This window comes from Piliocolobus tephrosceles, chromosome 1 (assembly GCF_002776525.5).
Source record: "Piliocolobus tephrosceles isolate RC106 chromosome 1, ASM277652v3, whole genome shotgun sequence".
In the NCBI taxonomy this organism is placed as follows: domain Eukaryota; kingdom Metazoa; phylum Chordata; class Mammalia; order Primates; family Cercopithecidae; genus Piliocolobus; species Piliocolobus tephrosceles.
Genome location: NC_045434.1, coordinates 84,622,537 through 84,638,024, shown reverse-complemented (window position 1 = coordinate 84,638,024; position 15,488 = coordinate 84,622,537). Strand labels below are relative to the sequence as shown.

At 40.3% G+C, this 15,488-nt stretch overlaps 1 protein-coding gene across 1 annotated transcript in view; it reads right to left on the bottom strand.

Annotated features, from left to right (window-relative positions):
- The window catches only part of PRSS38 (serine protease 38), a 31,630-nt gene extending 22,196 nt beyond the window's left edge, over positions 1-9,434 (bottom strand). Inside the window, exons 1-3 of the mRNA XM_023203529.3 lie at positions 9,287-9,434; positions 8,899-9,061; positions 7,769-8,040 (exon numbers count right to left, since the gene is read on the bottom strand). Coding sequence (XP_023059297.1) covers positions 7,769-8,040; positions 8,899-9,061; positions 9,287-9,434 — 583 coding nt within the window. The remainder of the gene's footprint in view (positions 1-7,768; positions 8,041-8,898; positions 9,062-9,286) is intronic.
- Between the last annotated feature and the right edge of the window lie 6,054 nt (positions 9,435-15,488).

Below are 15,488 nucleotides of genomic sequence, written 5' to 3'. Positions count from 1 at the left end.
AACTGAGGCTGGAGAAATTATAAGGAAAAGAGGTTTATTTGTTCTGCAGACTGTACAAGAAGTATAGTGTCAGCATCTGCCTCTGGTGAGGACCTCAGGAAGCTTACAATCAGGGTAGAAGGTGAAAGGGAAGCAGGCATGTCATATGATGCAAGAGGAAGCAAGAGAGATGGTAGGCTCTTAAACATTAGTCCAGCTTTTGAACAAACCAAATGGAGCAAGAATTCACTCATTACTGCAAAGATGGCACCAAGCCATTCATGAGGGATCCACCCCTATGATTCAAACACCTCCTACTGGCCCCACCTCAAACACTGGTGTGCAAATTTTAACGTGAGATTTGGAGGAAACAAACATCCAAACTATGTCAATATAGAACCAACCTTCGAGCCCACCCAGGGACAGCATGAACAAAAAAGAAAAAAAATAGAACCAAACTAAGTGCCCATCAACAAATGATTGGATAAAGAAAATGTGGTGTGTTTGTGTATATATACTATTTTATATTATATGTATAAATAGATAACATATATCATACACACACACCATGGAATACTAATCAACCATAAAAAGGAATAAAATCATGTCTTTTGCAGTAATGTGGTTGGAACTGGAGGCCATTATCTTAAGTGAAATAATTCAGAAAGTCAAATAATGCTTCGTCTCACTTATGAGTGGGAGCTAAATAAAGTTCACAACACAGAGAGTGGAATAATATGCATTGGAGACTCAGCAAGGTAGGAGGAAGGAAAGGTGATGAGGGATGAGAAATTACCTATTGGGTAAAATGTTCACTATTTGAGTGATGGTTACTCTAAAAGCCCAGACTTCACCCCTATGCAATATATTCACGTAACAAACCTGCACTTGTACCTCCTAAATCTATCAAAATAAAAATATATAATTTAAAAAGTAAATAAATCAGAAAAGATTTTTAGAAAAAGCACCCCTGTACTTGTGGGAATTTAGAAGGCCATGAACATGCCCAGGGTAGACACATGCTCATAAGTAAACCTGAGAAGACCAAAACTTTCATCTCAGGCTGATCCCTACGCTTGGTGCACACATGGCTAAGTATTGAAAAAGTGTCTTGGCACAGAGTCAATCTGCAAAGATCATAAGAAGAGTTTTTTGGTTTTGTTGGTTTTTAGTTCCTGGCATTCAAGAAAATACTGTCAAAACAGTAGCTAACAGAAGCTAGGGAACAGAGACTTCAGTGACCACACATGAGAAAGAATACAGTCTTTGAAAAATAGTTTGGGAAAATCATTAAACAGACTACTATAGCTTTCAACAACCAAAAAAAGCACAGAAAACCCTGGGGTTGGAGAGCATCTTATTTCCAGAGTTAATATATTATTATTATCAATACTCAGCCACATATAACATTCATTATAAGTATAAAACTCAATACTCCTGTTTTCAATAATTTATTTTCAAGAAAACAAAATAAATGGACAGAAACTGTCCCTAAAGAAGTCTAGACAAAGACTTTAAACAAGTGTATTAAATATGCTCAAAGAGCTAAGGGAAAACATAAAGAATTAAAGAAAATCAGGAAAATGATATATGAACAAAATGATACTATTAGTAAGTAGAAATTATCAAAGGAACCAAACAGAATATTTGGCATTAAAATGCCAAATAATTGAAATGAAAACTTCACTAGAGGGGCAAAGCAGACAATTTGAGCAAGCACAAGAGAGCATAGGTGAACTTCAATATAGGACAATTCAAATTATAAAATCTAAAGATTAGAAAGGAAAAAAGAAGAAGGAAAGTAAAGAGAGCCTAAGAGACTCCTGGGACACCACCAAATGAACCAGATATGTGTTATGGTATTTTCAGAAGGAGAAGATAGACAGAATGAGGTAGAAAGAATATTTGAAGAAATAATAGTTCAAAATTTTGCAATCTGCTGAAATATTTAAATCTACAAATTCAGATTGAACAAACTCCAAGTATTATAAACTCAAATAACCCCCAACAAGACACATTATAATCAAACTGTCAAAAACTAAAGGCAATGAGACAATCTTGAAATGAGCAAGAGAAGTATCTAGTCATGTACAAGGATCCTCAATCAGATTAATAGCCAATTTCTCATAAAAAACTAAGGAGATCAGAAGGCAGTGTTATGATGTACTTAAAGTGCTAAAAGGAAAAAAAAAATAACCTTTCAACCAAGAATCCTATATCAGACATCATCCTTCAGAAATGAGGGAGAAATTAAGATGTTCACAGATAAACAAGAGCCATGGAAGTCTGCACCACTAGATCTTCCTAAGAGGAAATGCTAACCGGAGTGCTTCACATTGAAACGAAAGGACATAAAACAGTAAGTCAAAGCTATATGACAAATTAAAGGACTTTGGTAACGGTAAATGCATGGGCAAATATAAAAACCATTAAACCATGATATAAATCATTCTATTATAAAGATACATGCATGCGTATATTTATTGCAGCACTATTCACAATGGCAAAGACATGGAATCAACCTAAATGCCCATATATGATAGACTGGATTAAAAAATGTGATACATGTATACCATGAAATACTGTGCAAAAAAAAAAAAAAAAAAATGAGATCATGTCCTTTTCAGGGACATGGATAGAGTTGGAAGCCATTATCCTCAGCAAACTAACATAGGAACAGAAAACCAAACACCACATGTTCTCACTCATAAGTGAGTTTGATTTTGAATTCCACTTTTTATTTGTTTTTTAATTCCACTTTTTATTTGCTACAGGATTCAAAAGACAAATGCATAAAAATGATTATAAATTTGTGAAATAATATCTCACAAATGAGATAACGTGGATGAAATAGACACATTTCTACAAATGTACAAATTATCTAAACTCCCATAGAAGAAATAGGAAATCTGAATAGATCTATAACAAGTAAAGAGATTGATTCAATAATAAGAATCTCCCAAAAAAGAAAAGTACAGGACCAGATGACTTCACTGGTAAATTCTACCAAATATTTAAAGAAGAATTAATCAATCTTTATCACACTCCACCAAAAAATAGAAGAGGAAGCAACACTTCATAATTCATTCTATGAGACCAGAATTATCCTGATGCCAAAGCCAAAGACACCATAAGGAAATAAAACTACAGATCATACCTTTAAGAATGTGATGTGAAAACCCTCAGCAAAATATTAGCAAACCATATCCAACAGCATATAAAATCATGACAAAGCGAGATTTATCCAAGGAATACAAGTGTAATTCAACGTAAGAACATCAATCAATATAATATACATTAATAGAATAAAAGAAAAAAGACAACATAGGATCATCTCAATTGATGTAGAAAAACTTCATCAACATTAAGGGCATTTATTTAAAAACTGACAACTAGCATCATATTCAATGGTTAAAGACTGAAAGCATTTCGCATAAGATCAGAAACAAAACAAGGATTTCCACTTTGGTCACTGCTATTTATTTTGTACTAGAAATTCTAGACAGATAATTTAGACAAGAAAAGGAAATAACAGCCATTCAAATTGGAAACAAAGAAGTAAAACAATCTCTATTCATAGATGATATGATCCTATACATAGAAAATCCTAATTAATCCTTTAAAAAAAGAAAAAACTACTACATATAATAAACAAATTCAGCAAAGTTGCAGGGTATAAAGTCAACACATAAAAAAATCAGTTTCTTTTTTTTTGAGATGGAATTTCATGCTTATCGCCCAGGCTGGAGTGCAATGGTGTGAACTCGGCTCACTGCAACCTCCACCTGCCAGGTTGAAGTGATTCTCTTACCTCAGCCTCCTGAGTAGCTGGGATTACAGGCATGTGCCACCACACCCAGCTAATTTTTATATTTTTAGTAGAGATGTGGTTTCACCATGTTGGCCAGGATGGTCTCAATCTCTTGACCTTGTGAACCTTCTGCCTTGGCCTCCCAAAGTGCTGGGATTGTACAGGCATGGGCCACTGCACCTGGTCAAAAATCAGTTGTGTTTCTATATACCCCCAATGAACAATCCAAAAAAGATAGTTACAAAAGCAATTTCATTTACAATAGCATCTAAAATAATAACATGCCTTCTAAAATAATAAATTTAATGAAGGTGGTGAAAAACTTGTATACTCGAATCTACAAATCTTTGCTGAAAGAAATTAAAGACTCAAATAAATGGAAATACATTCCACGTTCATGGATAGGCAGTTTAATATTGTTAAAATGTCAACATTAGTCAACATGGTCTGAACATTCAGTGCAATTCCTATAGAATTCCAATGGCCATTTTTGTAGATATGAAAAATTTTGTCCTATACTGTTGGATATAGAAAAAATCAAAATAGGGTGCACATAGTTTTGAGAAATGAATTACAAAAAAGGGCAAAGCTGGAGGCGTCACGCTACCTGACTTCAAACTATACTACAAGGCTACAGTAACCAAAACAGCATGGTACTGGTACCAAAACAGAGATATAGACCAATGGAACAGAACAGAGTCCTCAGAAATAATACCACACATCTACAGCCATCTGATCTTTGACAAACCTGAGAGAAACAAGAAATGGGGAAAGGATTCCCTATTTAATAAATGTTGCTGGGAAAATTGGCTAGCCATAAGTAGAAAGCTGAAACTGGATCCTTTCCTTACTCCTTATATGAAGATTAATTCAAGATGGATTAGAGACTGAAATGTTAGACCTAATACCATAAAAACCCTAGAAGAAAACCTAGGTAGTACCATTCAGGACATAGGCATGGGCAAGGACTTCATGTCTAAAACACCAAAAGCAATGGCAGCAAAAGCCAAAATTGACAAATGGGATCTAATTAAAATAAAGAGCTTCTGCACAGCAAAAGAAACTACCATCAGAGTGAACAGGCAACCTACAGAATGGGAGAAAATTTTTGCAATCTACTCATCTGACAAAGGGCTAATTTCCAGAATCTACAAAGAACTCAAACAAATATACAAGAAAAAAACAAACAACCCCATCAAAAAGTGGGCAAAGGATATGAACAGACATTTCTCAAAAGAAGACATTCATACAGCCAACAGACACATGAAAAAATGCTCATCATCACTGGCCATCAGAGAAATGCAAATCAAAACCACAATGAGATACCATCTCACACCAGTTAGAATGGCAATCATTCAAAAGTCAGGAAACAACAGGTGTTGGAGAGGATGTGGAGAAATAGGAACACTTTTACACTGTTGGTGGGATTGTAAACTAGTTCAACCATTATGGAAAACAGTATGGCAATTCCTCAAGGATCTAGAACTAGATGTACCATATGACCCAGCCATCCCACTACTGGGTATATACCCAAAGGATTATAAATCATGCTGCTATAAAGACACATGCACACATATGTTTATTGTGGCACTATTCACAATAGCAAAGACTTGGAATCAACCCAAATGTCCATCTGTGACAGACTGGATTAAGAAAATGTGGCACATATACACCATGGAATACTATGCAGCCATAAAAAAGGATGAGTTTGCGTCCTTTGTAGGGACATGGATGCAGCTGGAAACCATCATTCTCAGCAAACTATCACAAGAACAGAAAACCAAACACCGCATGTTCTCACTCATAGGTGGGAACTGAACAATGAGATCACTTGGACTTGGGAAGGGGAACATCACACACTGGGGCCTATCATGGGGAGGGGGGCGGGGGGAGGGATTGCATTGGGAGTTATACCTGATATAAATGATGAATTGATGGGTGCTGACGAGTTGATGGGTGCAGCACACCAACATGGCACAAGTATACATATGTAACAAACCTGCACGCTATGCACATGTACCCTAGAACTTAAAGTATAAAAAAAAAAAAAAAAAAAAAAAGAATTCAAAACCTGTAACATGACCAAAGAAGACTTTAAAGGACAAGTTATAATCTTTAATTTTTTCATAGAAAGAGTATGAAATGTTGAATATCTTTTGTATTTTCAGCTCAAAAATTAGAAAAGTTTGGTTAAGCAAACTTAAAGAATATGAAAAGTTTAATGAATGAATAGATGGCTATAGGAACGAATAGCAAAGCACCCAACATATAAAGTCCCATGCACCACCATCTCCCCATGTACACCAATGCAAAATCTGTAGCAGGTAGTTTTATATAAAAAAGGCAATAGAACAGACAATTTTGGCAACTCTGATAAGGAATGAAGAGAGGTCAGAAAAATAATAGCACATGAATTACAATCTTACACAATATCATTATATTCAAAATCTGGAATAAAATGAACAACTTTCTAGAAAAATATAATCCATCAAAATTGGCCTAAGAATAAATTTAAAAATTGGAATGAACCAGTAGCCATAACAGAAAGTAAGATAGAGTAATCATTTATACCCACAAAAGGTACTAGGATCACAGTGTTTTATGGCCACATCAAACCTTCAAGAAGTAGCTAATCTTTACTCTAATAGAAACTATTGCAGAGAGTACAAATAAATGGTAAAGTTTCATTCTACAAAGTCAGCAGTACACTGATGCCAAAGATTAAAATTAGCTAAGAAAAAAATTCTAGACCCATCTCACATTAAATATCTTTTTTTTTTTTTTTTTTTTTTTTTTTTTGAGAGAAGGTCTCACTGTTGCCCAGGCTTTGGTGCAGATATGCAGTTTTGGCTCATTGAAGCCTTGACCTTCTGGGATCAAGAGATCTTTCCACGTTAGCCTCCTGAGTAGCTGGGACTACAGGCATATGCCATCAAGCCCAGCTAAGTCAGCATTTTTTGTAGAGACAGGATCTCACCATGTTGTCCAGGCTGGTCTCAAACTCCTGGGCTCAAGCAATCCTCCCACCTTAGCCTCCCAAAGTGCTGGGATTTACAGGTGTGAGCCACTGCACCCAGCTTAAATGCCTATTCTTGGCATCAATAGATTAAAAGAGCAAAACTATATGATCCTATCAAGAGTTGCTGCAAGCATTTTAATAAAATCAATAATTATCTATAAATTTTTTTAATTAAGTAAATCAGCTATAAAAGGTAAGTTTTTAAATCTGGTGTAATACATCAACCTGAAATCTCCAGGCCAGGCCACAAATGCTATAGTGAACCATTATAAGCATTTCCAACCAAACCAAAACCAAGAAAAGATCTGGCATCATTTCTACTGGAGGTTCCAACCATTGTAAGAAGACAAGAAAAATAAATAAAAGATAAAATATGGAAAGAGAGTGATAAAATAGTCTTTACTAGAAGAAAATATTATCTTTTATCTAGAACTGTCAAAATAGTCAGTTGATAAACTACTAAAAATAAATTCTATAAGATGACTGGATATAAGATCAATGTGCAAAAATCAATAGCTGTGACTAATTAGCAAATGCAATTTAAAAAATCTCTTTTGAATAGACCTAAATATGGAAAAGTGCCCAGGTATAAATCTACAAAGAATGCACAGGCCTTTCTGGAGAAAAGTTTAATAACAAATGGTTTTTAGATAAGCTAAAAGAGATTTCTAAGTTCCATTTACAATCCTAAGGAAAACTATGCTTTTAAATTTGTGTTCTTGATATACTGCATACCAACTTCACATCAAATTAGCTGTATTTTTCTGCATACAACAAAGCCAGTCAGAAATAAAACAAAACAACAAAATATCCATGCTGACAAACAAATAAATGTTGATTGATGGGTGGGGATTCCTGTCCCCAAACACCTGGACCCCCTTAGCTGGCAGAGCATTTTCTTCCCTGTGGTGGAATAGAAGCCTTCATCCTGCCCACAAAGCCCTGCACTGTATTCCTACCTTGTTGTGAGACTAGTCCCCATCCTGTAGCCCAGCAATTGGCACTGGTAAGGTTGACTTCTGGAGTTGCAAGGCAGACCGGGAGCACGGAGTCAGAAAACACAATGCGGGTCTTCAGCTGCACCAGGGCCACGTCACCTCCGACGGGGTGGTACACCTCATATGTGGGGTGCAGGATCACCCTGTTCACCTCATACCACTGGGTGTGGTTGCCGGCCACCCTGAGGTTTACAAGGCCTACGTACATGTCATAAATTTTGATATTCTTGTCCCTGTGGGGGTGAGAACAGAGGCACAATGCCCGCAGCTTCCTGTGTGGTCAGCCCACAAGCCTGGGCATGCCAAGCACAGGGGGCTGGTGCTCACTCAATGGGATTGAAAAGCCAGCTTCTTCCTGCAGCATAGTAGGGACCTATCTGGCTGTCTGGCAGAGTTGCCCCCTAAGGAGTCGACTTGGCCCATGGAGGCTCTGGGGACCCAAGTCTGTACACAGCCACCAGCTGTACAGGCCAGCAGCCCATGCATGTGAGACCTGCTCTCACTCTTAGATAACCTGGCTGCACACATCCTTCTGGAGGCCAGATGGCCGCAGGACAGGCATGCCTGCTGTGCGGGGCAGCTGTGGTGAATGGGGCTGGGGAAGGCCAGGTGCTTAGAGACCAGCCTTGCTCATGGGGACCTGGCTGTTCACTTGAGGACCAGCCTCACTTGTGGGAATCTGGCTGTGCCCTTGAGAACCAGCCTCACTCGTGGGGACCTGGTCGTGCACTTAGGGGACCAGCCTTGCACGTAGGGACCAGGCTGTGCATTTGAGGACCAACCTAGCTCATGGGAACCTAACCATACACTTAGGGGATCAGCCTTGTATGTGGGGACCTGGCCGTGATCTTCGGGACCGGCGTCACTCTTGAGGACCTGGTCGTGCACTTGGGAGACCCCCACGGATGGGGACCCAGCTGTGTGTTTGGGGACCAGCCTCACTGGTGGGGACCTGGCCTTGCGCAGGGGGACAGTGGTGAAGAGGGCCGACAGTGGTGAAGGGGGAGGCTTGCGTGGGGTCCATCCAAGCTGCTGTGGGCACGCCGTGCACGCCCACCTACCCACACCATCCCAGGCCCGCGCCCCCTCACCGGCGAAAGCAGTGGGCAGCCGACAGCACCCAGTATTCATTGAGGATGGAGCCGCCGCAGATGTGCAGGCCCGCGTAGTGCACGCTGACCTGCCACGGCCACTTCCTCTCCGGCGCAGGGACACCGCCCAGGATCTTCCCCTCCATGCTGGGCCGACCACAGGCTGCAGGGAGAACGGAGCTCACGGTGGAGCCACGCTGGAGCCACGGGAGAGGTAGGGCAGGCAGGGGATGCGGGGGAGGGGCAGGGGACACAGGAGGAAGGGAAGGCAGGGGACATGGGAGAGGGGCAGGGGCGGGCAGGCGACATAGAGGAGGAGGCCCGGCACCGAGAGAGGCCCCAAGGGCAATGTCTCCAGCCGCCCGCCCGCCCCTGGGGCAGGGCCTACCCACGCTGCCAGTCAGGGAGATTCCCTGGTTTTCTGGGTGTCTGTGGACCGAGGCTGAGACCCGGGGAGGTGGCACCACCAGGAACAGCAGCAGAAGGCTCAGGGCACAGGGCCCGAGTGGGCCCATGCCGGAAGCAGGGGCCGCCATGAGGCTCGAGGCAGCGCCCCCAGCAGGTGACTAGCTCCGGACAGGTGACTGTGTCTCCAGCACAGGATTGCGCCCCCACCAGGTGGCTGCACCCCAACATGTGACTGGCTCCCACCAGGAGATGGCACTCCCAGCAAGTGAGGGCACCTGATCTGGACATGTGACTGCACCCCCATCACATATCTGTGTCTCGTCCATTTACCTCTGTGTCCCGACCTGGACACATGATGGCTCCCAAGCTGGACATGTGACAGTGCCCCAACCATACCTCATATGCCTAGGTGTGGCATTCCATTCCACAATCAGGTCTAAACACAGTGGTCCGTTTGAGAATTCTGTGTTTTAAATCGTGATGCTCTCAGTTTTGTCTGTGGCCCGACTTAATTCTGTTAGGTCAATGACAATTTATACATCTGCCACCCAGCTATCAAAAAAAAAAAAAAAAAGGAAGGAAAGAAAAGAAAAAGAAATAGGCCAGGCATGGTGGCTCACGCCTGTAATGCCAGCACTTTGGGAGGGTGAGGCAGCTGGATCACTTGGGGTCAGGAGTTTGAGACTAGCCTGGCCAACATGGCAAAACCCTGTCTCTACTAAAAATACAAAAATTGGCTAGGCATGGTGGCACGCAACTGAAATCTTGGTTCCTTGGAAGGCTGAGACAGGAGAATAGCTTGAACCTGGGAGGCAGAGATTGCAGTGAGCCAAGATCACACCTCTGCACTCCAGCATGGGTGACAGAGCAAGACTCCATCTCAAAAAAAACAAAAATAAATTCATTAAGCCTTCATTTATACTTGCTAAAATTTATCCCATTGATTCTACATTATGGTGAGTTGTATAATTATTTCATGATATATTACAATGTAATAATAATAGAAATAAAGTGGACAATAAATGTAATGTGCTTGAATCATCTCAAAACAACTTCTCTGCCAGGAGGCAACTTTGGAACTGGGTAACAGGCAGAGGTTGCAACAGTTTGGAGGGCTCAGAAGAAGAGAGGAAAATGTGGGAAAGTTTGGAACTTCCTAGAGACTTGTTGAATGGCTTTGACCAAAATGCTGATAATGATTTGGACAATGAAATCCAGGCTGAGGTGGTCTCAGGTGGAGATAAGGATTGGAGTAAAGGTAATGCTTGCCGTATTTTATCAAAGGGACTGGCAGCATTTTGCCCTTGCCCTAGAGATTTGTGGAACTTTGAACTTGAGGGAGATGATTTAGGGTATCTGGTGGAAAAAATTTCTAAGCAGCAAAGCATTCAAGAGGTGACTTGAGTGCTGTTAAAAGCATTCAGTTTTAAAAGGGAAACAGAGCATAAAAGTTTGGAAAATTTGTAGCCTGATGATGTGATAGAAAAAGAAAACCCCATTTTCTGAGGAGAAATTCAAGCCAGCTGCAGAAATTTACATAAGTAATGAGCAACCAAATTTTAATGGCCAAGACAACAGGGAAAATGTCTCTCCAGGGCATGTCAAAGAGCTTTCTCACAGCCCCTCTTATCACAGGCCTGGAGGCCTAGGAAGAAAAATGGTTTCATGGGCCAGTCCTAGGGTCCCCATGTTGTGTGCAGCCTAGAGACTTGGTGCCCTGCATTCCAGCTGCTCTAGTCATGTCTAAAAGGGACCAAGGTACAGCTCAGGCCATGGCTTCAGAGGGTGCAAGCCCCAAGCCTTGGCAGCTTCTACATGATGTTGAGCCTGTGGGTGCACACAAGTCAAGAATTGAGGTTTGGGGACTTCTGCCTAGATTTCACAGTATGTATGGAAATGCTTGGATGTTCAGGCAAAGTTTGCTGCAGGGGTTGGGCCCTCATTGAGAGCCTCTGCTAGGGCAGTGCAAAAGGGAATGTGGGGTTGAAGCCCCCACACAGAGTCCCCACTGGGGCACTGCCTAGTGGAGCTGTGAGAAGAGGGGCACTGTCCTCCAGACCCCAGAATGGTAGATCCACCGACACCTTGCGCTGTTCACCTGGAAAAGCTGCAGACGCTCAAGTTCAGCCTGTGAAAGCAGCCAGGAGGGAGGCTGTACCCTGCAAATCCACAGGGCAGAGCTGCCCAAGACCATGGGAACCCACCTCTTGCATCAGCATGACCTAAATATGAGGCATGGAGTCAAAGGAGATTATTTTGGAGCTTTAAGATTTGACTGCCCCACTGAATTTCTGACTTGCATGGGGCCTTTAGTCCCTTCGTTTTGGCCCATTTCTCCCATTTGGAATGGGTGTATTTATTCAGTGCTTCTAGCCCCACTGTATCTAGGAAGTAACTAACTTGCTTTTGATTTTACAGGTTCATAGGCAGAAGGGGCTTGCCTTGTCTTGGATGAGATTTTGGGCTGTGGAGTTTTTAGTTAATGCTGAAATGAGTTAAGACTTTAGGGGACTGTTGGGAAGGCATGATTGGCTTTGAAATGTGAGAACATGAGATTTGGGAGGGGCCAGGGGTGGAATGATATGGTTTGGCTGTGTCCCCACTCAAATTTCATCTTGAATTGTAGCTCCTATAATTCCCACATGTTGTGGGAGGGACCGCAGTGAGAGATAATTGAGTCATGGGGGCAGTTTCCCCCATACTGTTCTCATTGTAGTGAATACGTCTCATGAAATCTGATGGTTTTATAAAGGGAAACCCCTTTCACTTGGTTCTCATTCTCTCTTGCTTGACACCATGTAAGATAGGACTTGCTCCCCCTTTCCTTTCTCTGTGATTGTGAGGCCTCCCCAGCCACGTGAACTGTGAGACCATTAAACCTCTTTTTCTTTATAAATTACCCAGTCTCAGGTATGTCTTTATCAGCAGTGTAAAAATGGACTAATACAATGCAATTCCATTTGTCTATTTTTCTTTTGTTGCCTGAGCCTTTGGGGTCATAGTCAAAGTTTCCTTGCCTAAGCCAATGTTGTAAAGTTTTTCCCTGTGTTTTCTTCTGGTAGTTTTATAGTTTCAGGTCTAAGTCTTTAACCCATTTTTAGTTGAGTTTTGTGCAGGGTGTAAGATGAGGGTCTAATTTTATTCTTCTGCATGAGGATAACCAGTTTTCCCAGCATCATTTATTGAATAGTCTGTCCTTTCTCCAATGTATGTTCTAAGCGTCTTTGTCAAAAATCAATTGACTTTAAATGCATAGGTTTATTTCTTGGCTTTCTATGAGATTCCATTGGTCAGTGAGTCTGTTTTTGTTTGTTTGTTTGATTTTATTTTGTTTTGGCCAGGATCATTCTATTTTGATTGCTTCATAATATATTTTGAAGTTAGGTAGTGTGATGCCTCTAGCTTTGTTCTTTTTGCTCAAGATTGTTTTGACAATTTGAGGTCTTCTGTGGTTCCATATGAATTTAAGGATTATTTTTTCTATGACATTTTCTATGAAAAATGACATTGGAACGTTGATATGAATTGCATTGAATCTGTAGATTGCTTTGGGTAGTACAGACATTTTAACAATGTTAATTCTTTTACTCCATTAACATGGGGTATCTTTACATTTATTTGTATTTTCTTCTATTTCTTTCAAAGGGTTTTATAGTTTTTAGTATACAAGTCTTATAAAGAAGTATTTGATAATAAAATATGAATATAAATAGACAATAAAATAAGTATTTTGTTATTATTGTCACAATTGTCAATGGAATTGTGTTCTTAATTTCTTTTTCAGATAGCTTGCTATTAGAGTATAAAAATGCCACTAATTTTTATTATTGATTTTGTTTCCTACAACTTTACTGAATTTATCAGTTCTAACAGCTTTTTGGTGGATTCTTTAGGATTTTCTTTGTATAATATCATGTCATCAACAGAGACAATTTCACTTTCCTTTCCAGTTAGGATATCTTTTGTTTTCTTGTCTTGCCTAATTGCTCTGGCTAGGATTTCCAGAACTATGTTGAAAAAAATAATTGAAGTGGGCATCCTTGTCTTGTCCCTGATTTTACAGGAAAAGCTTTCAACTTTCACTGTTGAGTATAATGTTAACTATGCATTTGTCATATATGACTTTTATTGTGTTCCGGTATATTGCATGTATACCTATTATGTTAACAATGTTTATCATAAAAGGTATTGAATTTTAGGCTGGGCATGGTGGCTTACACCTGTAATCCCAGCACTTTGGGAGGCTGAGGTGGGTGGATCACCTGAGGTCAGGAGTTCAAGACCAGCCTGGCCAACATGGCGAAACCCCATCTCTACTAAAAATACAAAAATTAGCCAGGTGTGGTGGAACATTCCTGTAATCCCAGCTACTTGGGAGGCTGAGGCAGGAGAACCTCTTGAGTCCAGGAGGCAGAGGATACAGTGAGCCAAGGTCACACCACTGCACTCCAGCCTGGGAAACTCCATCTCAAAAATAAAAAAGGAATTGAATTTTTTGAAATGCTTTTTCTGCATCTATTGAGATAATCATATGGTTTTATCCTTCATTTTGTTACTGTGATGAATCACATTTATTGATTTGCATATATTGAACCATCCTTGCATTCCAGAGATAAATCCTACTTGATCATAGTGAATTATCTTTTAAATGTGCTGTTGAGGGCCGGGTGCGGTGGCTCAAGCCTGTAATCCCAGCACTCTGGGAGGCCGAGATGGGAGGATCACGAGATCAGGAGATCGAGACCATCCTGGCGAACACGGTGAAACCCCGTCTCTCCTAAAAAAATATACAAAAAACAAGCTGGGCGAGTTGGCGGGCGCCTGTAGTCCCAGCTACTCGGGAGGCTGAGGCAGGAGAATGACGTAAACCCGGGAGGCGGAGCTTGCAGTGAGCTGAGATCCGGCCACTGCACTCCAGCCCAGGTGACAGAGCAAGACTCCATCTCCAAAAAAAAAAAAAAAAAAAAAATGTGCTGTTGAATTTGGTTTGCTAGAATTTTAAGGACTTTTGTATCTATGTTCATCAGGGATATTTGTATTTATATCTGTTCAACTGTAATTTCCTTTTCTTGTAATACCTTTGTCTGGCTTTATAATATAGTAATACTGGCCTCATAAAATGAGTTTGGAAGTGTTGCCTTTTATTCAGTTTTTTGGAAGAGTTTCAGGGATTGATGTTGGTTTTTCTTTAAATGTTTGATAAAATTTAGCCGTGAAGTCATTAAATCCTGGGCTGTTCTTTGATGGAAGAACTTTTATTATTGATTCAATAACTTTAGTTGTTATTGGCTTGTTCAGGTTTTCTGTTTCTTCATGATTCAGTCTTGGAAGGTTTTATGTGTCTAAGAATGTATTCATTCCTTCTAGATATCCAATTTTTGGTGTACAATTGTTTATAGTAGTTTCTTGTGATCCCTTTTACTTCTGTAATACCAGTTGTTATGCCACCACTTTCCTTGCTGATATTTGAGTCTTTTCTTTTTTTTCTAGTCTAGTAAGGGTTTGTCAATTTTGTTCATCTTTTCAAAAAACTAGCTATTAGTTTTATTTATTTTTTCTATTGTTTTTCTAGTCACAATTTTATTTATTCTGCTCTAATATTTGTTATATCCTTCCTTCTGCTAGCTTTGGGCTTAGTTTGTTCTTTTTCTAGTTCCTCGATGTGTAGCATTAGTGTGTTAGGCCATTTTTGCATCACTATAAAGAAATACTGGAGGCTGGGTAATTTATAAGGAAAAGAAGATTTTTTGAATTGGCTTACTATTATTCAGGCTGTATAGGAAGCATAGCACCAGCATCTGCTTTTAGTGAGGGCCTCAGGAAGTTTCCAGTCATGGTGGAAGGTGAAGGGGAGCAAGCATGTCACATGGGAGAGCAGAGGAGAGAAGAAGGAATCCCAGGCTTTTGAAAAACCAGATCTCATGTGAACTAACTGAGCACCAACTCACTTATTATCAAGGGAATGTTGCTAAACCATTCATGAGGGATCTGCCCACGTGATCCAATCATCTCCCACCAATCCCCACCTCCAACACTGAGGATCACATTTCAACATGAGATTTGGAAGGGACAGATATGCAAACCATTTCAATTAGAATATTTATTTAAGGTCTTTTCTCTTTTTTGCCATAAGCATTTCTTGCTATAAATTTCCCTTTTAGGACTGCTTTTGATACATCCCA